This window comes from Malaya genurostris, chromosome 2 (genome assembly GCF_030247185.1).
Source record: "Malaya genurostris strain Urasoe2022 chromosome 2, Malgen_1.1, whole genome shotgun sequence".
Classification (NCBI taxonomy): Eukaryota; Metazoa; Arthropoda; class Insecta; order Diptera; family Culicidae; genus Malaya; species Malaya genurostris.
This window is the reverse complement of record NC_080571.1, coordinates 290,697,116-290,721,003: the sequence shown is the minus strand read 5'-3', so window position 1 is coordinate 290,721,003 and position 23,888 is coordinate 290,697,116. Positions and strand designations below refer to the sequence as shown.

The following is a 23,888-nucleotide window of genomic DNA, read 5'->3' as shown; positions in this document are numbered from 1 at the left end:
ACTGGTGACCGCCGACAATGACACTAGCAGAGAAATACAGAGACGTATTTTGGCAGGGAATCGTGCGTACTTTGGACTCAGAAAAACCCTTCGATCGAGAAAAGTACGCCAACGCACGAAATTGACCATCTACAAAACGCTCATTAGACCGGTTGTTCTCTATGGCCACGAGACCTGGACTATGTTGGCAGAGGACCAACGCGCCCTCAGTGTTTTCGAAAGAAAGGTACTGAGGACCATCTATTGTGGAGTGCAGATGGAAGACTGAACGTGGAGACGGACGTCTACGATGGGCTGGGCATGTCATAAGGATGTCGGACGACAGCCCAGTGAAAATGGTTCTTGAATCTAATCCGACTGGTACAAGAAGAAGAGGAACGCAGCGAGCAAGGTGGATCGATCAAGTGGAGGGTGATCTCAGAAGCATCCGTGCCTTGAGTGACTGGCGACGAGCAGCTATGGACCGAGTTATGTGGAGTCGTATGCTTGATACAGCAAAGGACACCCCAGGCGTATAGCTGTTAGGTAAGCTAAGTAAGTGGTCATATTTTGCCTCCAGCAGGCAAGCATTGCACAACTCGTTACGTGCCAAACAATCATTGAACATCTAGCATGCAATGAGTGGAAAATCCATGGAATTCAACGCAAAACAATTTTCTAAATTTTTTTAAACTTTTCCGATTGATTTTCCTTGTGTAATATTGCCTAAGAGCAAGCAACTAAGCATTCTAGAAAGGGGGCTACCACGTTTGGCATAAAGTCGTTTAGCAGAATACCGTTTGGCATAATGGTCATGTGGCATAACAGTCATTTGGCATAACAGATGAACATATTGCTTAATATAAATTGTTCTAATTTACTGCAACTTTGAAAGATCTAATGCGGCTACGCCTCATCGTTTTTAATGACCTGCTGTCCGACCTCGCTGCCGCTCGTTCGGAATTAACTGAGAGGTAACTCCTAGCTTTGGATAATCCGGGCAAACGCCCGCAAGTAGACAGAGATGATGTCTGCGGGAACGGATCGCCGGCGCACTCGCGGCATTTGGCTGTCTCGACCTGAATCATCTATGACGAACAGAAGATTGTGCTAGCACTGCGTCAGTTGCTTATATAAAAAGGTAGTGTGCTATTTACTACAGAATTTTAAAAATGAAAAAAAATGCTATTTCACCTAATATTATCGAAATATTCGGACCGAATATAAAATTCACACATTTCGTTCGAGTTCCTTTTGCAAAACTTCACTCGATCGAAAAACAAACGAACATTTACATTAGATTAAAATATTGCAAATCCAATTATTATTATGACAAATGGCATTATGCCAAGCGCCCCCCCCCCCCCTCTAGAAAGATGATTGAATTTGATACCAGTTATAATTCGAAGATAATAATTTCACATTTACTATAATAATCTCAAAATTTTTCGAAATCTACACAGGCATTCTGAAATATTAAAAGTTTCTTACACTTGGAGTGTAATATGTTCACCTTCATTTTCTAAAAACTCGGTTGATAATTATGAGTTTCAGTTTAGTTAAATTTTCGAAAAAAGGCACTGAGCAGAAATTCGGTTTGAACAAGAAAAAGTTTTTGCTAGAAAAACAAGTGCCTATCTTGCAATGTATGAAGGCTTGGTAGGGAACAATCTATCTTGGGACAAAAATTCATCAAAATAAAGAATGGTGTTTTTTTTTTTTTGGAAATCGGCATTACATTTTCAAAATCAATTTTCCTCTATATTTGAATTTTTTTCAGTATTTTTAATAGATATTGAACTGATTTTGGGAAAATCACTAGTACATTACATTTTTGTGGGATTTGTCGTTTTTCGACAGTTTGAGATTTGGCATTCTTCGACAGTTTAGATCACTTTTGAAAAACGAAATATACAAAGTGGTATTTTGCGACGAGGCTTACATGTTCAAAAAGAACTTATAGACTTTTATTAGAATTATTATCAGCAAACTACTTCTCCTTGTGATAAACGTGAGAATGCAGAGGGTTCCTCGGTTTCTGGAAATATGGAAATAACATACATCAAACTAATAGTTCTTTCCGTTCTAAGTAGATCTACCTTCGGATATGGTCGGTATTGAACAGCATTCTTATTGGACATCAATTCAGTAAAATTCACAATTTTTGAGTTACGATTTGAAGTAAGTCTATGAGAATATTCGTCCTCTTTAAAAACCCATCCGGGCACAATAAATGGTTTGTCATACTGAAAACGTGTCCAAAGTTTCCCGAAGTATGTTAATGCTGAAGATGATTTGCTACCCATGTCTGAAATTGCTTACCATCAAAAATACAATGCATAGAGCTCTGATACTACAAGTCAGTCGTCGTGTGTTCTCGAACCACTACCGGAAAAGATTCTTAGATTCAGTAGGATTGTAGTAATAACCATGCAATTATTCTGTACGCCAAGAATCAGCAACGGTAAACTGTTTAAACAGAATGGTCAAATACCATAAAATCAATGAATATCTAGACTTATATTTACCTTATGCAACGTTCCTTTTTCCGCACCAGTTCTACTAGCTTAATCAATCTCAGCTTGTTCCTCACAGCCCTAACGACCAACCACGGTAACGACCAGCAATCTTCAATACACATTTAGACGAACTCAACTACGTTTCACAGCACGAAAAATTCCAAAAAGCATTCAATTTTGCAACCAAACACAACATTCGGAAAAATCCCTGCCGTGTTATTTGCATGAAGTCTTGGCCAACCGGTGAGTAAGTCGCCTGTCCGGTGGAAGGCACGGTTGCCCTTTCTGGAACATTGCACAAAAACAGAGAGAAAAGCAGCCGGTGGCCACCGATTCGAGCTGTTCGCTGCGGGCATCCAGGAACAGCAGTATAACTTCGATAGGAAAGATCTCCCGTCCGGAAACGGAATGTGAACATTCTGGTGCTGGAAACAATTTTGCACAAAAGCAATTAAAAACTTTCACACAAACACGGGGAGTCGAGCGATTGGATATCGCTTTGCTCTTTTCCCTGCCGGATGCTGCTGCTGCTACTGCTGATGCTGCTTCAACGCAGTGCACCTGAGCAGAACGACGCAACGAACGAACGTGCAGTCGAAGGCTCACTCATTCAGCCATTCTATACATGTACATAGGAAAACGTGTTCTCCAAGGATGTAAGAGTTGTCCTATCTTGCTTTCCGGCAGGCAAAGTTACTCGTCTGAATTGGATTGAATTCAATAATAGCATAGCTTTTAAGCGTCGATTTTCGATGTGATAAGACCGGTTTGTTTTTGCCATGTAATCTTTCCCGTGTCGATCAAAATCAATGCGATTGAACTGAACTTTTTTCGTGTAGTTATTTAATCAAACAAAAGTTTGACAGAACTATTTAGAACAACTGTTTTGAGCTCTATTTGGAAGAAATATCAATCAAAAGTCTAATTCTTTTTACACATTTTTAAAATCAATTAGCAATTTAACTATTCTGAATGTACTGAAACACAACTCAAATGATAGGAACAAAGTACAATATTACCAAGGTTATTGACTTCAGAAAGAGCTTGTCAAAGGAAAACCGCACCTTGACTTTGACAACATTCGGAAACTAAGAAAAAGCCAGTTACTTCTTCTAGAGCTATAGATGATGTTACCGTTGAGAGACCATGAACACTGTTTGTTTTCAATTATCCCTAATAGTGTAGTTTAATGAAGAAACTGAACTTTGAAAAATTTCGTTACAGTTCTTGTTAGTGTTCAGAATAATTCACTACTGAAATATTCACGCCGAATTTTGAAGCTTTATTATCGAAACAACGAGCCAGCAACGATAATAAATAAAATGTGCCTAAAATAATACTCAGGAATGATTGTTGTTACAGAACCAAACTCAGTACCTTTGGGAAAAAGACTGTCAAATGGAGACGAGTACTTCAAACAACTGGTCGATTCCGTTTCCTGTTTTGTATTATTCTGATTACAAGACTACTTTGATGGGAAACTGATTCGACAGCTTGTCAATTGACATACTTGAAAAATGACGGAAAATGCTAGGAGGGCTGTGTTTGACTGATAATTACATCATGTTATCTAGTGGGCGCCTCGCAGTTCATTAATAATCACATACATCCCTATGGCAACGAAAATATCTAAAATCATCGTCTGACGGCTGAAGCCGGGGGTGAACTCGACATGTCCCGCATAGCGTTTTGGCTACCTGCCACAGAAAGAAAAGATGAAACTTACACGACATGTAAACCAATAGTACTATTAAACAGACGTCGGTTGAAACGAAAATCTGATTTAAAACCATGATTGATGTAAAATTACATTGAAATGCATTTACTTTTTCATTGAACAAGGCTGTATATTTACAAATCGCTTAGTTTTGTAATGTAACTTTCCATTCAATTACCTGCTCCAAATATGTGCATGAAAATAAATGTAAATTTACAAAATATTTTTATCTGTGTGGGTAGCCACGGGCACCAGAAGGCTACCAGTACCGTTTCAATGACAATATCAAAAAGCTGTCAATCAAAGAAACCCTGAACCCTAAACGATTTTGTTGTGAAGGTGTAAGTGTCGCTACAGCCAGGTGGAAACCGTGGAAACGCAAAACAAAGTAGAAAAATTATTTCACCAGAAGTGAATACAAGCTCGTGGATTATTCCTTCCTTTTGGTAATTATTAATTTGTTAGTTCAAAATAAAATAAATAATTTCAGTTTTTAAATTCCAATAGATTGCCGAACGAATTAATTGACTTGGAGTGGATGTTATAGCCAGTCAGGAAAATCAGTTTTGTCTGTAGGTAAGTTGTATTTTTTATAATATATGAATATATGTAAGAGTCGATCCGGGACGGGACCGTCCGGGACGATCCGGGACGTTTTTTTTCCCTCATGGACGATGACTGTGCTGCAGGCGTGTGCATGTATTGGAATGCCTGATCCGGAATAAAATTCATTTGATTGCCGCCGATATTCCTCGCCGAGTTTTACGCACCGTCTGCACCAGGAAAAACTCGGCGACGGATATTGGATCCAGCATTCCAGTACATGCACACGCCTGCAGCACAGTCATCGTCCATGAGGAAAAAAAACGTCCCGGATCGTCCCGGATTAGTGCGAATAAACTTTTAAACTCAATTCTCCGGAGTGTCGCAATCGTGAATTGGAAATCAATTTACGGAGTAAAACTGTTCCAATCTATGATCTTACAACGATTGGTGTGTGATTTTAAAGATTTTTAAATACCGGCCACATGGGTCAGGAATAGTTTGTTCTATGTGCGTTCTTGTGTTGGTGTAATCGAATATAGATAGATATGAAGTTAACATATAAAATAAATTGAATCTAACTTTACTTACAACATATTCTTAGACTACATTCGTTTCTCTTTTCTTTGCAGCTCTCATCGTCTAACGTTGCTACAGAGGTAATTCAGCACGCAGAAACAATTTATTTGCAAGGAAATTCAGCATGCAGAATCAATGGATCTGCTGGAACGTTACGTTAGAAATGACACCAAATGTTCCGCAGTCAGATCAGCGAAAATTTCACCACTAATTATAAATAAATAATTTGAGAGTTGTTCACTATTATATTTCGGAAAATGAATAAAATTGTTTAAGTTTAACATGAGAGTTAGTTTTATTTACAATAATTCGAAATTGAAAATCAAAACAAAGTAATAAAAACAAACGAAGACGAAAAAGATTAATCATAACCGGTTCTCTTGCGGTTCTGTTCACTCTTGCTGCCAAGTGGTATGGCAAACAGCTGGCAACAATGTCTCCCTCAGAACCGATGTGGAAAATCCTGGTGGAAACGGTTGTATCGTTTCAGTTGTATATCTGGCTGCGGTGAGGTAGTCGGTCACCAGAATGGCTGCCAGCCATATTTTGCCCGCTGGTAATGTGACATGTGAGGGGTTTGCTGGTTGGAAGCATCACTAGAAGCAAATCTATTGCTTTTGATCTTTAGAGTCGGTTTTTAGTGATCAAAATGACTATTTCTCATATACACTATGTTTCGTCTTCGACTCATCAGTGCATAACAGTTTATGTTGAACTGTTATGCCACTCAGTAGCTCAGAGTAAACCGCTAAACACAGATGATTCAGAATTCGAAAAGAACATCCAGGAAAAGACAATTTCATTTTTTCGTTCAAATTTTGATAATTTTGTTCTAATTGATCATTAAAATGACTTTCCAAAAGAAGCACTCGAATAATTTTTTTCTAGAAGTGGTTGTAAAATGATTTTTACCTTTCTCATATAGAAGGTTATGCAATCACTGTGAAAACCGACTTTTGAACCGAGGCCCGGAGGGCTGAGTGTCATATACCATTCGACTTAGTTCGTCGAGTACGCAAAATGTCTGTGTGTGTATGTGTGAAGTATGTGCGTATGTGTGTATGTAACGTTTTTCTGCACTAACTTTTCTCGGAGATGGCAGAACCGATTTTCGCAAACTTAGATTCAAATGAATGGTCTTGTAGTCCCATACAAAAATCCTGAATATTATTTGGATCCGACTTCCAGTTCCGAAATTATGGGGTAAAATGTGAAAAAAATTGTGAAAATAAGTGCACTGACCATCAGAGATGGCTGAACCGATTTTCACAAACTTAGGTCTTAAGGTCCCATAAAAAATTCCTGAATATTATTTGGATCCGACTTCCGGTTCGGGAGTTATGAGGTAAAATGTGCAAAAAAAAAGAAAATATGTGTTCTAACTTTTCTCATAGATGGCGCGACCGATTTTCACAAATTTAGATTCAAATGGAAGGTCCTGTGGTCCCTTACGTAATTCCTGAATTTCATGCGGATCCGACTTCCGGATCCGGAAATATAGGGTAAAGTGGGTTAAAAATTGTATACCATCACTGAAAATGAGGAAAAACCTTAAAAAAATTCTTAATCGACCTCAAATCTTTTCCAATTGATAGTTTTTATCAATAGACGGTCAAACAAACCGATTTCGGTTATTCTTTCAAGAATCGCATAGAATTATTTTGAAGAATACCACAGTATTATATGATAGTATGATTGATATGAGAAAGGCATCATGACACCACTAGGTGGATTAAAACAGGTTTTTTGTCTCTTTTTAAACAAAACCAATAGACTCATGTAGATGAAATTTCAACGTATCAGGTAACACAATAAATGTGATTTATCCTCCTAGTAGTGAGATGAAACCTTTTATATCGATCTACACACACTTAATTTCGCTCGGTAATTCTTGCCTCTTTTGACGAGTTTTGAACTACCGAACTACCGAATATATTCATTCTGCTGATATATTAGCACAAATGAACATTTGTTGATAGCATTATCCGAAGGTGCCACTATGTTAAAACGTTATATTTACTAAAAATATCACCTGCGGAGATTTGAACATCGATCGATTGCTCTATTTAAATAAAAAGGACAAAATATTTATTAAAATGAACAGGACAATTTTAATTAATATACATATTTTCGTGAATATATTTTTCGACATCTCGTTTTGGCGGTGCTAATGGATGACGACAGTATCAATTGATTTAGATATAAAAATGTATGGGCTATCACTTTGAATTCGAAGATAATGAAGAGTTTCCAGAATAAAGTTTAACGCGTCACAGTCGAACAGTTATGTTGCCAAAAAGGCTGTGCTAAAAACAAATCGAGCCAAAATACTATACTGAAGAGTACTGTATTTATTCTTTCTATAACTCAGAAACGATTGTATTGAAGACTGTGTCTAATTAGGATTCCAAGCCTCATTTTATCGTGCTTTGTTCAAACCTCTCACTATTGGAATATAGTGGAAAAATCGCCAACACAAAAATATCGATATTATCGGAGTCTTACAATCCATGGTTTGTTTGATTGGTTTTAGAATAATGTATCGAAATTTGAAAACATATTTAGTTTTCATGGTTTCAATTGTGACAGATATTGTCAAAATTCTACAAATTTTGTCATAATAGTTTGTATAACTCGAAAAGTAATCATCAGATCCAGAAACAATAGCAGACATACTTCTAGGAAGACCTTTCATTTGCAACTAGTTGGGTCAAAATTAGTCCAGCCATCTTCGAGATCCGCGGCCCTTGATTTTGCACACACATACATACGCACACAGAGATTTGCTCAGTTCGTCGAGCTGAATTGATTGGTATACACCCAAACCTCCGTTTACGAACACTTTTTATACGTTACCTCTTTTTACGTACCTCTTTTCACGAACCAAATCCCAAATAACGTAATCTTTTTTTACGAACCAAATCCCAAATAACGTAAACTTTTTTTACGAACCTACTTCGTAAAAAGAGGTTTTGTCATTCATCGAAAGCGATTTCCATGGAAACTCCAACAATATGAGTATTTTTGGAACAGGTTTAAAGAGTAGATTCCGGAAAATGATGTTTGAGGTATTTTGGAAATCCAAGATGGCGACGTCCGGTTGATAGATATTCCTTGAAAACCCTTACAATATGGGTATTTTCGGAACGGAATTGATGAGTAGATGTCGGAAAATGATGTTTGAAGTGGTTCTGAAATCCAAGATGGCGACTTCCGGTTTGTTGATATTCCTTAAAAACCCATGCAATATGGATATTTTCGGAATGGAATTGATGAGTAGATGTCAGAAAACGATGTTTGAAGTGGTTTTGAAATTCAAGATGGCGACTTCCGGTTTGTTGATATTCCTCGAAAACCCTTACAATATGGGTATTTTCGGAACGTGGTTAATGAGTAAATATCAAAAAACGTTTTTTGAGGTGGTTCTTAAATTCAAGATGGCGACCTCCGGTTGATTGATATTCCTTGAAAACCCTTGCAATATGGGTATTTTCGGAACGGAATTCATGATTAGATGTCGGAAAATGATGTTTGAAGTGGTTCTGAAATCCAAGATTGCGACTTCCGGTTTGTTGATATTCCTTGAAAACCCTTACAATATGGATATTTTCGAAAAGGAATTGATAAGTAGATGTCAGAAAACGATGTTTGAGGTGGTTTTGAAATTCAAGATGGCGACTTGCGGTTCGTTGATATTCCTCGAAAACCCTTACAATATGGATATTTTCGGAACGCGGTTAATGAGTAGATATCGGCAAACGATATTTGAGGTGGTTCTTAAATTCAAGATGGCGACTTCCGGTTGATTGATATTCCTTGAAAACCCTTGCAATATGGGTATTTTCGGAACGGAATTCATGATTAGATGTCGGAAAATGATGTTTGACGTGGTTCTGAAATCCAAGATTGCGACTTCCGGTTTGTTGATATTCCTTGAAAACTCTTATAATATGGGTATTTTCGGAACGGGGTTAATGAGTAGATATCAGAAAACGATGTTTGAGATAGTTCTGAAATCCAAGATGGCGACTTCCGGTTTGTTGATATTTCTTGAAAACCCTTACAATATGGGTATTTTCGGAACGGGATTGATGAGTAGATGTCAGAAAACGATGTTTGAGGTAGTTTTGAAATTCAAGATGGCGACTTGCGGTTTGTTGATATTCCTCGAAAACCCTTACAATATGGATATTTTCGGAACGCGGTTAATGAGTAGATATCGGCAAACGTTATTTGAGGTGGTTCTTAAATTCAAGATGGCGACTTCCGGTTGATTGATATTCCTTGAAAACCCTTGCAATATGGGTATTTTCGGAACGGAATTCATGATTAGATGTCGGAAAATGATGTTTGACGTGGTTCTGAAATCCAATATTGCTACTTCCGGTTTGTTGATATTCCTTGAAACCCCATACAATATGGGTATTTTCGGAACGCGGTTAATGAGTAGATATCGGCAAACGTTATTTGAGGTGGTTCTCAAATTCAAGATGGCGACTTCCGGTTGATTGATGTTCCTTGAAAACCCTTGCAATATGGGTATTTTCGGAACGGAATTCATGATTAGATGTCGGAAAATGATGTTTGACGTGGTTCTGAAATCCAATATTGCTACTTCCGGTTTGTTGATATTCCTTGAAACCCCATACAATATGGGTATTTTCGGAACAGAATTGATGAGTAGATGTCAGAAAACGATGTTTGAGGTAGTTTTGAAATTCAAGATGGCGACTTCCGATTTGTTGATATTCCTTGAAAACCTTTACAATATGGATATTTTCGGAACGGTATAGTGTTTTAAAAAAATACCAAGTTAAAGGAAAATGGCAAAAACTTTCAAAAGATACTAATAAACCAGAAGTCATTGTTTCGCATTTCAAAACCACCTCAAATATAATTTTCCGACGTCTACTTTTAAATTTCTTTCCGAAAGTACCCATATTGTAAGGGTTTTCAAGGAATATCAACAAACCGGAAGTGGCCATCTTGGATTTCAGAACCACTTCAAACATCGTTTTCTGACATCTACTCATCAATCATGTTCTGAAAATAGCCATGTTGTAAGGGTTTTCAAGCAATATCAACAAACCGGAAGTCGCCATCTTGGATTTCAGAACCACCTCAAACATCGTTTTCTGACATCTAATCATCAATCCCGTTCCGAAAATACCCATATTGTAAGGGTTTTCAAGGAATATCAACAAACCGGAAGTCACCATCTTGGATTTCAGAACTATCTCAAACATCGTTTTCTGATATCTACTCATTAACCCCGTTCCGAAAATACCCATATTGTAAGGGTTTTCAAGGAATATCAACAAACCGGAAGTCGCCATCTTGGATTTCAGAACCACTTCAAACATCGTTTTCTGACATCTACTCATCAATCCCGTTCTGAAAATAGCCATATTGTAAGGGTTTTCAAGGAATATCAACAAACCGGAAGTCGCCATCTTGGATTTCAGAACCACTTCAAACATCATTTTCCGACATCTACTCATCAATTCCGTTCCGAAGATACCCATATTGTTAGGAGTTTTAGGCAATCTCAATAAACCGGAAGCCGCCATCTTGGATTTTGAAACGAGCCCAAACATCATTTTCTTGCACTTACTCTTCACATCTGTTCCAAAAATAAACATATAATGCGCGGTTTCCACAATAATCATACAAAACTTTTTTTACGAAGTAAATTCCAAATAACGTAAACTTTTTTTACGAACCAAATCCCAAATAACGTAAACTTTTTTTACGAACTACCTCTTTTTACGAACCCTCGTTTAGTTCGTAAATGGAGGTTTCGGTGTATAACACTTGGTTCCACGGACCTCGGAAAACTTTTCCAAAGTTTGAGTCAATTCTATACGTAGTTTTTATATTTATAAAAAAGGCAAAAACTGAATATTATATTTCTGTTTGCAAAAAGCTTGGTTTTCCACAATGCTTTGAAGCAATTGGTATGAATATTAAATTATTCGCATTTATTTTCCTGTTACTTTACTCAGAAACAGATATGAAAGTTTTGAAATGTACGAAAAAATGACTTTTTGGTCATTTGTTGGTAGGGATACCACCTCGGATGCATCGCACGCCCCGCAGCAATTTTATTTGTACAAAAAGATCTTGAACTTTTTGGCATATCAAATCATGCAAAACTTGCGTTGTATTACCTAAAACTGGAGACGTAACTTCACCGTATTATTCCTACTTTGAGTGTATACAACCAACTATAGATCTAATTGCTAGCAATTTAACAATGCGTAGGAGATGCGCATTGTTATATCTAAGTGATCTCCTGACTAACGACAATGTTTCAGCCAATGATTAATCTGCTTATTAGTGAAGATTACTGGGTCTTGAGCTGTGGTATGTGATTTCCCATTGGAACGGAAGCTTTACATAACTAGAAAATGATGATTTTTCGTAAATTTTGATTTTGACTAGGCTACTCTTGAAGTATATTTACCATTTTATCACTGCTTATCGCCAAATATAATTATAAAGATGGGTACCGTTGTAGTTTTCATGTTTCCAACCCCCTTGGAACTTTACAACATCAGCAGTATAAAATGCCACTCGGTGGCGTTATTATCCTCAGTCTTTTCATTTTTATGCTTGACGAAAATATGAAGGCTCATGAAGAGAATCTTACAAAAATTATTCCATGACTCATGGCTGTTTTGACGTCATGTTGTTATATTGCGATGTTATGCTGGAGCTCTTTTTACTCTGTTATAAGTTTCTTTTAAACTAAAATTTTAACAGCCAACAGTTGAATTTGTAATTTGTAGTCAAAAAGAAACCATTTGGAAGCAACCTGGGAATAATTTATTACCAACTTATAACAGAGTTGGTGGAACGCCGAAAATTTCAAATGTCGGTGTATAGTTAATACAAAGTGTCAGTTTTGATGCAAATTATTCCGTTCTGAAGCTAGTTCAAATAGAGAATAATTCGAAAACGCTCATATATTTTGATAAATTCGAAAAAAAATCAGTTGTACATAGATAATTGAGTATGAAAAATGATCAAATCTATATATGTATATAAAAAATCGTACCTCAAACTAGTAAACTGTGAATCAAGTACTAGAAAAAATTTGACTCGATGAGCAAGTAATTGAAGCAAGCGCAAAAAAAACAAAAGCAAATATGCGAACCTTATATATTAGTTTGCATCAACAAAACGAACTGTTCGCCATGTACATTTTCACTCCCGGCCAAGCGCACGCAGTGATGTAACCATTTTGCCCTCGGTCTTCTTCCTCAGCTTCTTTTGGAGCTTTCGATGCGGCGGGGTGCCGTTATTTGAATGCGCACACTTCTGAACGGAGTTGATTCACTGTTTTTCCCATCATGATTAGCGTTAGAGTGATAGAGCTGTCGAATTTTGTCTACTGACTCTTGGATTACTATGAATGATGCAGCAACATGGGTATTTTCGTCAGGGCGGGTGAAGGTAAACCCATAAAAAATTGGCAATATTTTGTCCATTTTATTAAAAGTAAACGACATATAAAGACTGTCCCAGAAAGTATGGACGCACTTTGATTTCGCTGTAAATAATTCACAAGTGTTAGATATTCAAAGGCTACTTAGCCATTGTAGATTAGCTGGCGCACCTTCTTGCGAACGTTCCTCATTAAATTCCGTACAGAATTCTTGGCGACAAGTTTTGACACTTTTTTACAATCTTTTTCGAACTGTTGAATGGTTTCGGCTGCCGAGACATGTTTCCTAAGATGTGCCTTCGTTAATGCCCAAAATTCCTCAATTGGTCGAAGTTGTGGGCAATTTGGTGGATTCATGTCTTTTGGGACGAAAGTGACATTTTTGGTAGTAGTGGCAAGAAGCAAGATCTAGCCAGAAGACAACAGGATCCTTGTGGCTTCGAATCATGGGTAGAAGTCGTTTTTGTAAACATTCCTTGATGTATATTTTGCTGTTCATTGAAGCAGTGGTGATGAAGGGTTTCGAAATCTTACCGCAGCTTCAAATTGCTTGCCAGACCATAGCTTTCTTACCAAATTTTCCGACTTCAATCGATGTCTCGGACTGGTTTAACACTTGCCCTTCTCGCACCGTATAATATTGTGGTCCCGGCACGGATTTGTAATCGAGTTTCACGTAGGTTTCGTTGTCCATGATTATGCAGTTCAAATTACCAGCAAGAATAGTATTGTACTGCTTCGAACCCTCGGCCTGATCGATGCTTCTTGTATCGGACTACGTTTTAATTGTTTCTGTTTCTTACAGGTTCGAAGATTCAAACGTTTTTTAGCACGAATAACATTTGACTTCGAAGTGCCCACTTTTTTGGCCACATCCCGAACTGAAACCTTATTCTTTTGCTCGATCGCCTTCAGTATACGTTCATCCAACTAAGAGTTAGCAGGACCTCTTGTCGACCCGTTTTCGGTTTATCCTCAAAGGAGTTATCCACACCGAACTTCCTGATAGCATTTCGCACGGCTTTTTCACTTACTCCTTCCATTTTTGCTATCTCTCTCAGTGACAGTCCGCGTTCTGTGCACCATTTGTACACAATTTTTCGACGTTGTTCTGCTGAAAGTCCACGCATTTCGAAACAAACTAATGAAAACGAATAAACAACTGCACAAGTGGTTAGAGAAGAGTGTAAACAACAGGACGCAGTCATAAAAATTTACAGATTCTGAACCATTGCGAAATGGCAGCGGTTTTTAGTTGCGTCCATACTTTCTGGGACAGTCTTTAGGCCAAAATTCCAGTCACATTTTGTCTATGAAGTGAAGAAGTTTTCGAGAATTCTGGAATACTTACATTACTAATTTATGTGTCTATTCCTTCGTCGAAGGGCATCATTTGTTCCGAAAAATCGGCTGATAAAATGTACTAGTACTGTCGCGTACTTGTTGTAAGTGACGAGTCCGCTCACTGGACAAATAATTTCGGTAGGCGTCGAGGTCTGCTACGATAATATAGTCACAACGATTTTAGTTTAATAAAACATAACATTGAAGATAAAGATCTTAAAACTTCAAAATTTCTAACGTGGAACTAATCCAGCAGACAGTATTTATTACTGTACAGTGAGAACCACTTTTCAACGACGACTGAATAATTTCCGGATACTCTAGAATGACTCTGTCCATCAGCTATTCTCATTCTAACCCTTCAATGTTAAAATTTTCACCTAGTTTTAGGAATATTTCAAATTAAATTGTATCATATTTAAGTCGATTCACGATAGGTGAAAACTATCCAATTTGTGCTTGCTAAATGATACAAAATCGGTCACAAACCGTTCGAGACATCCTGTGACCCTTCGACACCAACAGAATAAGAATGGTGCTGAATAACTTTTTTCATTGATTCAGAATTTAAGCCGGTTTCATGCCCTGTTTAACAATGTTTATCCATTTTGTGGCTGTAATAAATCTCAAAGTTTCCCCCATGTCAGATTTTGCCATGTGACGTGTTAACCTTTTGGCAGTCGTGCCTTACTGTTCCATTCAGTGCACGTTGTCTGCTCTGGATGCCGAGCTACTCGATGGAGCATGAGAAACTGCAGGATAAACCATGGCCACGGAAAACAAACAAACAGCCACCGAGCGAACAAACAAACAAATAATCTGATCCAGCTGCCGATGATGAGCGCCGTATAACCATTTGCCGAGCATAGTTCGGGACGAGTAGTCCTTCCTTGATTCAATTCACTCCTCCATGAGCATTTTGTTCTCGGTTCACGGTACGCGCTTCAACAGACAGAATCTCCCTCCACGGAAGGTCCATGAATGGATCCATTGGAGTTCACCAGGTTTTTAGCAAACAGTTCCCGAAATGTGTGTACCATCTAACACACCTGCCGTGGGGAGAAGAAAGATGTAAACACACCAACGGTACACACAGGAGGTAAAAACCAACGTTTCACCAGGTGATAAGATACAATTTAATCTCGAGTGCCGCGAAAATGAATGGACTGACTCTCCGAGGTAAACAACTCGAAACCGACTATCGCAGAGCTACACTGCATCAGAGTTCCGCTGGCTGGATCAGAGTTCTACCCGAGCATAGATGGTTGCATTCCGCAATCGGAAGGGTGAGAAATACGAACTCCCAACGTCACCGATTCGAATACAGCTATGGTTGTGGAACAATAAAGTTGAAACACGCTGTTGCTGGCAGGCTTAGGTGAGATTAGCACTTCTCGGGAGAAAGTTGTTGACTGGTACATATCGGGTCTGTCCGTTAGCGATTTGTGTTTGGATTTTTGCTACAGAACTACAACTAAGTCGATCGGTTCACGTCGGCTTTCCGTTCCGATACAAGAGAAAACTTTTCCGTCGAACGGACATTGAATTGAATTGCAAATTATCATAAATCTTCTCACTCAGATTCCATTATCATCGAAATGGAATTCGAAACAGGGATCGGGTATAGTTTAATGAGTTAGTCGATGCCTTTTACGCAGCCCACTTTGGTTCGATTCCTAACCCCGCACATAGTTTTTCTATCCCAAAGAGACGAATGACCTCCAGGTTAAAACCACTATAATTGAAACAAAAGAATTGAATCAAATGCATGTGAATTCTATCAACGATTGAAAGCAAATGTTTAAATTTAAAACGTTATACAAATTCTTCACCTGGGCCACATTTTTTGTTTTCTACTCAGTGTTGTGATTTTTTTGCCTTTCTCATTCCCCTATGAGAAATGGGGCAAAACCACCCCCGAGGCATAATGCACTTTTGTTTTTCTCAAAAGTTACCAATTTTTTTCACTGAAATTTTAATGAAGCTGAAAATCCGCCATAACAACAGACTACTATAAAATTTTGGTAGCGATGGTTCAATCATATCTGGAAAACTTAAAAAAAAAACAATTATGTCTCTGTTATAAATAATTTTTTGTGTTCGTTCCATAGTAATTTTCTAGGGTGAGGAAGACGATTTTAATTATGTAAACAGTGAACTTCTTTGCCAATCATTCGGGTTTCTAAAATTAGTTCTAATACAGACGATGTATCTGCAATTTTATAGAGTAATCGTCAAATTTATCGTATCATATTTTTAGGGGCAAAATGGCCCGAATTGTGTGAGCAAAATGCTCAAGTAGTCGCTTACAAAAATTATCCATAAGTTATCAATATAATGAATAATAGTGAACAATCTTCCACCTGGCAAATATTTCGTCAACGAAAATTCTAAAGCTTTCTTTAAAGAAGAAGAAGAAGTTTTATGAGGGTGCATATTGCCCCGTGGTTGTTGTTTTGATGGATGTTTACCCGTTGTTTAAGATCATCCTGCCTCTATGTTCAGATAATCGTCACTTCGCGTAACTTATAATGTATATTTTTCATGTTTTACAAGATCGGGCGTCGTGCCCCGCATATATTTCAATAGACAATTATTAAGGGTTTTAGAAAATAAGATATTTCATGTATTTTTCAATGTATTCAGCGAGTATTTGTATGTAATTTTGAGAAATAATGATTAAGAAAGATATTCATGCATGAAACTCTTCCATGTTATCCTATATAGTTAAGATATAGCTACATTTCCTTAGTGATTAGAGATTAGAGATCACAAAATGTCTGCGTGTGAATGTGTATATGTGACAAATAATGTCACTCAAATCGGCTGTGCCGATTTTCACAAACTCAAATACAATTGAAAAGTCTTGTGGTCACGTAGACTGCTATTGAATGTTATTCCGATCCGATTTCCGATTCCGGAATTACAGGGGAATATGCACCAAAAAAGGGGAAAAAATAGTCACACACGTTTTTCAAATAACGCTACATCTTCTTATGTAATTTTCGGCCAGGACTCAAAAATTCTATGTAAATCAGTTGTCACCTATGACCAACATTTTGTCACAAAGCTGCTTATTATAATAAGGCTTGCAATTAATTGAACAAAAAGTCATCTACTCTTAAAAACAACGATACTATTCAGTACTTCTGAACAGAGCTGGGAAAATCAAGATAAGAAAATCGTCAAATCGAGATCACTGCGAAGAAGATCGCTTGTGATCTTTCCCAATGAAGATAATTACTGATCAGTTCTTTTTAAGAACAGTTGTTCAGTGATCTATAAATCAAATCATTCAAAATTTGTACTGATCTTCCGTCACACAAAATCGATAGTGACTTTAGGCTACAATGGTTCTTGATTCATTTAAGATCAATCATTGGATGATTCGATCAGCTTTGATCTTGGTGAAGGAAAATCACATATCACTGGTTTCGTTACGGCACGGTTTACGTAGTTTCACAATATATATTCTCTTTTAATGCACCCTATGTTCGACTTCGCAACCAGTTGTTTGATTCACAATGAAATCAATGTTAGATTAAGAGAAATAAGTGCTAGATGAAGGTTTCATGAAAATAATAAGATCGTAATCACATTGATATTGATAATTTGATAGCATTCACTATGCAATCGCAATACGCAATGCAAAATTAGTTAAAAAAGATTTTACACCACATAGTGATTAGAGCGATGAAATACTTTGTTTTATTTCCAGCTGGTTGGTGCTGATGATAATGTTCATGCAATAGTTTTATTAAACACAATACAACGCTCTTTTGACATGAATTTAATTTATAGAAGTAACAGGAGCGCAGGACTTAAACACACAGCAGGCGCTGCGTTTGAATGGCATGTTTGAGCTACCGTAGCAAAACCTGCACTCCTGTTACTTATGTGTATGTTTTCAAGCTAAATAGGGTAAGTTATTCAGTTGCATGACATGCTTTTTGATTGAAAATGTTTTTCTTATCATTATAATTCATAATTCCAAGCCATTGGTGCACCCAAGCTCACTAAAATTATCAGTGCCTAACTTAAGTTCAACCGTTTGAAGGCATCATCTTTCAATAATCATATTAGGCAAATTTATCAATTTCGTTGATTTACTCGCCCCTCCGTGCACTTTCGCTGATCACATCAGAAATGATTTCCTCCATCAATCACTTCCGATCGAATCAGTAGTGGTCATAAAAAATCAAAATCACTTATCACATCAGTTATGATTTCGCAATAGCTAAAATCACTTGTGAAGAAATCATTAGTAATTTTTTTTATGTACGAGATCAGTGATCCTAAGATCAGCAGTGATCTTAGATCACCAATGATTTGTGATTTTCGGTGATTTTCCCAGCCCTGCTTCTGAAACAGTTTCCAACAGCAATGAAACACACTCGTTACCGAAACCATAATCTAAAACCAATATATGTACAACGAGAAAGTACGTCTGCTTAAGCTATGAACAAACCCAACGCCGGAGACAATCACAACAATGAAACAGAAAATCCTCGTAACGTGTGAAACCGAACCAATGGACGTGGACGTGAACAGTGAACCATTGCCTTCCTTCCCCCGACATTAATTTCAGAAAAGATGGCAAAATCAGGCTCGACTTTTACTGATTTAGATGCACGTCATCAGTATGAAATACTACATGGAATCAAGAGTCCCGCGCCTTTCACAGAAAAGACGTGAATAGTTTCGGAACGTGTATATTTTTGTTAAGAACAAGCTCTAATGACCCAATACCAAATTCCATGACAATCTATCCACTAGTGTTTGAATAACAGCTGATCGTGTCAGACGAGTTCTAGTTTTCAACAATCTATAGAAAAAGACGAGTTTTGTGTCCTGATAAAACAGCAACGGTGAAACTGAATGATTTGCAGTACGGATTGGTCCACCATCCCCCGTATTTTCCAAGCCTGGCCCCCAGTGACTATTATCTATTTCCAATCATGAGAAGGTTTCCGCAGCGAAAGAAATTTTCGACAAATGCTGAGGTCATTGCAGAAACGGAAGCCTATTTTGAAAGCCTTGACAAATCTTTTTTTTCAAATGGCATCAAAATGTTGGAGATTAAACTGAAGAATAAAAAAGTTTTCACGGTAAAAAATCTACTTTTTCTTTGTCAGACCCAGGACTTCTCATGTAGTATCATCAATCTTTCCCGGAAAGAAAGACCAATTCGATTCAAGGTTTAAGTTCAAGTATACCCGACTATCTTTATCTTCTATCACGTACATAAAGATTTTGTATTTAACGTTATCATACCCGACACTGCACATCGTGATTAATCGATACGAATGATATTGAACCACGCTTACTCTCAAATTGAACATACACCAAGCTGCAACTTTTGTTAAGTTATACTGTTAATGCCTGCCTTATGTCGAGGAGCATTTGTTTTGTTAGCAAGATTTCTACTTTGGGGAGCGGGTCATTTCGCCGAAAGTCGTTTCGCCTAATAGGTCATTTCGCCGGAAGGGTCAATTCGCCGAAAGGGTAATTTGGAACACATCATGTTATTATTTTGTTGTGTTATTATGCCTCCTGTATAACTGATGTGGGACAGCCACATAACGCAAGCCAAGATGGCTCGTCGGCATAAAGCCGCCGAGGCGACGCCGGCAGAGTTGGCCGCCGACCCGCCGTCGGAAGCGGCGGCCTCTTGCATACAAACCTGTAACCGTCTCATTGCCCGGTCTACTTAAAGCTAGGTTTGTTTGCTTTAATAAGGACCGAACGAGCGGTAGCGAGGTCGGACAGTACACGAATCAAATCGATGTGGCGAAACTGCATTAGATATTTTTTCACTTAGTAAACGGAAAATACCACATACATTTGCTTGATGCAATTGCTTTGATGCTTAGTGGCTAATAATCAACAAGTTTCCTTGGAACTCCGTTCTGACGTTCATGAATCAATCTTAATTCAAGAAGTACAATTGTAGGTCAACGAAACGGGCGTTGACGTATTATCATTCATTTGTGTTTATTTTAAATCAATTTCAATTATAATATTGTCTTACAATTGCAGGAATCGGCGAAATGACCCTTTCGGCGAAATGGCTTTCGGCGAAATGACCCTTTCTTCGAAACGGCTTTCGGCGAAATGGCTTTTGGCGAAATGACCCTGATCTCTACTTCGTTTATTGTATCCCCAACTCTTCAGCGCTTGAAATCAATGCAGATTAAACTTTGTTTCAGATACACAAATCCTGGTTCATCAAATGTGTTTATTTCGATGCGTTCAATTATTCACTACACTTTGTTGTCTATACTTCGATCATCTCGATGGTGAGCAATTTTCGCCTGTCTCAGGAAAGATGTGAGTACTAACAATTATTGAAATCAATATTGTTTCTTTACTGCTTGGTTACTCAACAAAAAAACTCATCTATATTTTATCTCAAGTCCCTCGTGATTTACATCTCGGACATAAGACTTTGGCACTTTGGAAATCACTGATGTACAATAAATACGCTATGACACCTGGTACTGAGAGCGCAGTAACAAAATTTGTCTTGATTTTGGCAGTGATATTTCAAAGCAAGAACATTGAGAACGGTTAACAAATCTCACATCTCACTAAAATTATGACTAATGGGATGCCGAAAATCATGCTATAATACCAAATTTATTTCAACTAATAGTTGGATCAAGATCTAAGCAGATAACTAATTGCATTTGCCGCCAAATTGTAACAAAGGTGCCACTAGTGCTAAGTCTAATATCTCGCTAAGCTGTAAACGGTAATCGACAATACATAACAAATCTACTTGAGCCAATTAGCAGCAAATTCCGAACCAAACTTAGTCAAATGAACAGTACTTACCCTTATCCGTTCCTTGGTCGATTGATCCGCCGCCGTTGATCCAACGGTAGAAACTATTCCGACAATCATGCAACAGCAAATAAATCTGCAATAAGATAATGCAAACATACACATCTCAGTGAGACGAAAAAAAAGCATACGATAAATTAAAATTAAACAACACTTTACAATTAAAACAGTTGCAGCTGAGCAAACTCTCCAGTTTCGCACTTTACCATAATTGTCAGTAGCAATAAATAACATTGCTGAAGTGTAGATAATTGAAACTAGCATTCCAAATCATTGACCAAACCAACGGACGCGAAAGGAACCACCATCAAAGTGCATCATTCCGGAAGATTTCCCTCGTCCTCGATTAGAGGAAGCGGCCAGAGGGCGGCGTCACATTCCGAAAGGGGGTATTTAAAACCAATTAAGTGGAAAGTTGACTCATTCAACAATGTCGTTTGTCATTTTACAACACCCACAGTGATGACAAGGGGGCAACTCGGTCGACGACGGTCGATTCGTTCCGAATTTCGGTTTTCACGGAAATCGATTCCATCTGCAAACAGCCGAACGGGCGTGAAACAACAAAGGCCAATGGATTGAGAAATTACTGAATAAACACGTTTGTGATGAGTCTCGGTAAGAGATTGGACATCCGTTCAAGGTTAGGACGTGATGCTGGGTGGGATCAAGTCAATATTCCGCGTTGGCATATACCCAAACTAGTTAGCACATGTCCAAAGCAAACAATCATTGCCAAGCACGCGCCATTAGCGAGTGATTAGTTTTGAAAATATATGATGGCTACTCACTATTAATTACTATTCGAATAAATATTGACCAACTACCCGGAATGATACCAATAAATAGAGGTCACTTCGAAAACTTTATGTTATACTACACGTATTATTTAAATTATTTTCAGACATGCTGAAATGGATTGTGCTTCTGGTAGACCTACGTACTTCAGCGAGGACTCGTTTTTTTTAAAGCAATACCTCAATAAAAAAAACAACATTTGACAAACACGTGTGAATTTTGTCTCCCTTCATGCCTTTCCACAGTTCTCAAAAATTGTTCTATCTATCAAATCGTTGTCAATCAAAGTGGTATGAGGCCAACAGAAAAGCATTTAGACTACAGTTAATTTCATCAGTCGGTGTCAAAAGATATCTGTCTCATCTATCAACTGTATGAACAATTCCGTTGCTGAAAAAAATAAATACAAAGTGACAGCAATATTCACGTCACGCCATTGCTATGGCGTTTATACATCAGACTAGTGAGATCATTTGAATAAATTTAATAAATTTAAGCCTATATTTGTGACAGTGTATGCTGGAAAGTTTATGTAAATTTACGTTTTCGAAAACCGACATATTCGAGCGTAAAAAATGACACATTTTCCCAGTTGAATTAACACGATATTCAAAAATGTCAGTGCTGTTTGACCATCACTTTCAGGGCTCCTGAAACCAGGAAACTGGGGTCGGATATAATCGAAGTGAGCTCATCAGACCACATTACAAACCGGTTTTTTGCGTCATGACGTATGCACTCAAATTTTATTGGCGGCAAAAGTTTGACGCCCACAAACAAATCATGAATTTTGCGAGTCATCAGTAATTGAGTTTAATACAAACCAGTTTCAAATACACCTAATGGTGTAATGATGCCTTTTTATATGATTCATTTTCGTCTAAATATTACAGCAAAAACTCATAAAATACTACAATTTAAAAAAGTTAAGAAAAGAGTTTCGAAGATTTCTGTTGCATCTACTACATTGATATACTACATTTACACTTGAGTTAGTAAGTTCTGCGAAGTAGATAAATTTACCAGCCAATTTAAAAAACTGGTAACTTATGAACCAAATATTCTTAAACTGATATGTTTACACTAAGCACCCTACCTCCGAAAGGGATTGGTTTCAAATGAAAATTAGGATATTCTTATGGTATCTCAGACCTTTAATCTGAATCTAAGTTTGTGAAAGCCGCTTAAGCCATCTCCGAGGAAAGTGATTGACGTTGTTTTCACATTTTTGAAGCATATCACCCTGTAATTCCGGAAGCGGAAGTCGGATCCAAATGAAATTCAGGAACTTTGTATGGAACCATAAGACTGTTTTTTTTTTCGAATCTAAGTTTGTGAAAATCGGTTCAGCCATCTCCGAGAAAAGTAAGTAACAATATTTATCACACACACACACACCTACATACACAGATGATATATGACATTCGGCCCTCCAGGCCTCGGTACAAAGGTCGGTTTTCACAGAGATTGTATAGTCTTTAGATATGAGAAAGGCAAAAAGACAAAAAATATTCCATTGAGACTTTTCGGTCACTATTTTTGTATAGTTTTTACCTGTTCCTAAACCGAACCCGACAATAATTTTTCTTCCAGCCCCGAACCCGACCCGTACCCGATGAAAAAAAAATCTTTACTCGTACCCGACCCGAATCCGGAAAGATTCTTTTTTCTGTACCCAAACCATATCCGGGTCTGCCATGTTCATTTATTGGATAGGGTCAGGTTTCGGGTACAAATACCTCTACCATTCCTCATTGGAAACTAATCCGATTCGCTCGCTGAAACAAACCCGTTCGTTTCTCCTCTCATTTTCTCCGTCTTTCACCATCTTTTTGATAACTAATTAGATCTACATGCCGGTTCTAAACCCGTCGTTCGTTCACGCATGCTCCCTACTCCCTCAACTAACCTTCTTCTTCCATCTTCCTATCCACTTTTCACTTCTATCTTGCTTTTTAGGGAAACTGCTCTGTAATGCTTGGTATTCAACTAGTTATAGGTTTATAGGGTTAGTGGTTTAGCTTTAATTGTTAGTTTAAAACCTAAATGTATCTGTTGGATCATTGTAACCTGTTGATACAAAAGATGAGGAGGTTTTATGCCTGCAGGAGAG

At 37.7% G+C, this 23,888-nt stretch overlaps 1 protein-coding gene and 1 long non-coding RNA gene across 2 annotated transcripts in view; one reads left to right on the top strand and one right to left on the bottom strand.

Annotated features, from left to right (window-relative positions):
• Window positions 1–23,888, bottom strand: part of LOC131430558 (A disintegrin and metalloproteinase with thrombospondin motifs 7) — a 375,000-nt gene that overhangs the window by 275,592 nt on the left and 75,520 nt on the right. Inside the window, exon 2 of the mRNA XM_058595626.1 lies at window positions 20,969–21,053. Within this exon, the coding sequence (XP_058451609.1) occupies window positions 20,969–21,053 (85 nt within the window). The remainder of the gene's footprint in view (window positions 1–20,968; window positions 21,054–23,888) is intronic.
• Window positions 4,543–5,585, top strand: LOC131430559 (uncharacterized). The gene is made up of 3 exons (XR_009229543.1): window positions 4,543–4,661; window positions 4,723–4,791; window positions 5,391–5,585. It is a non-coding gene; the product is annotated as an uncharacterized LOC131430559 (long non-coding RNA).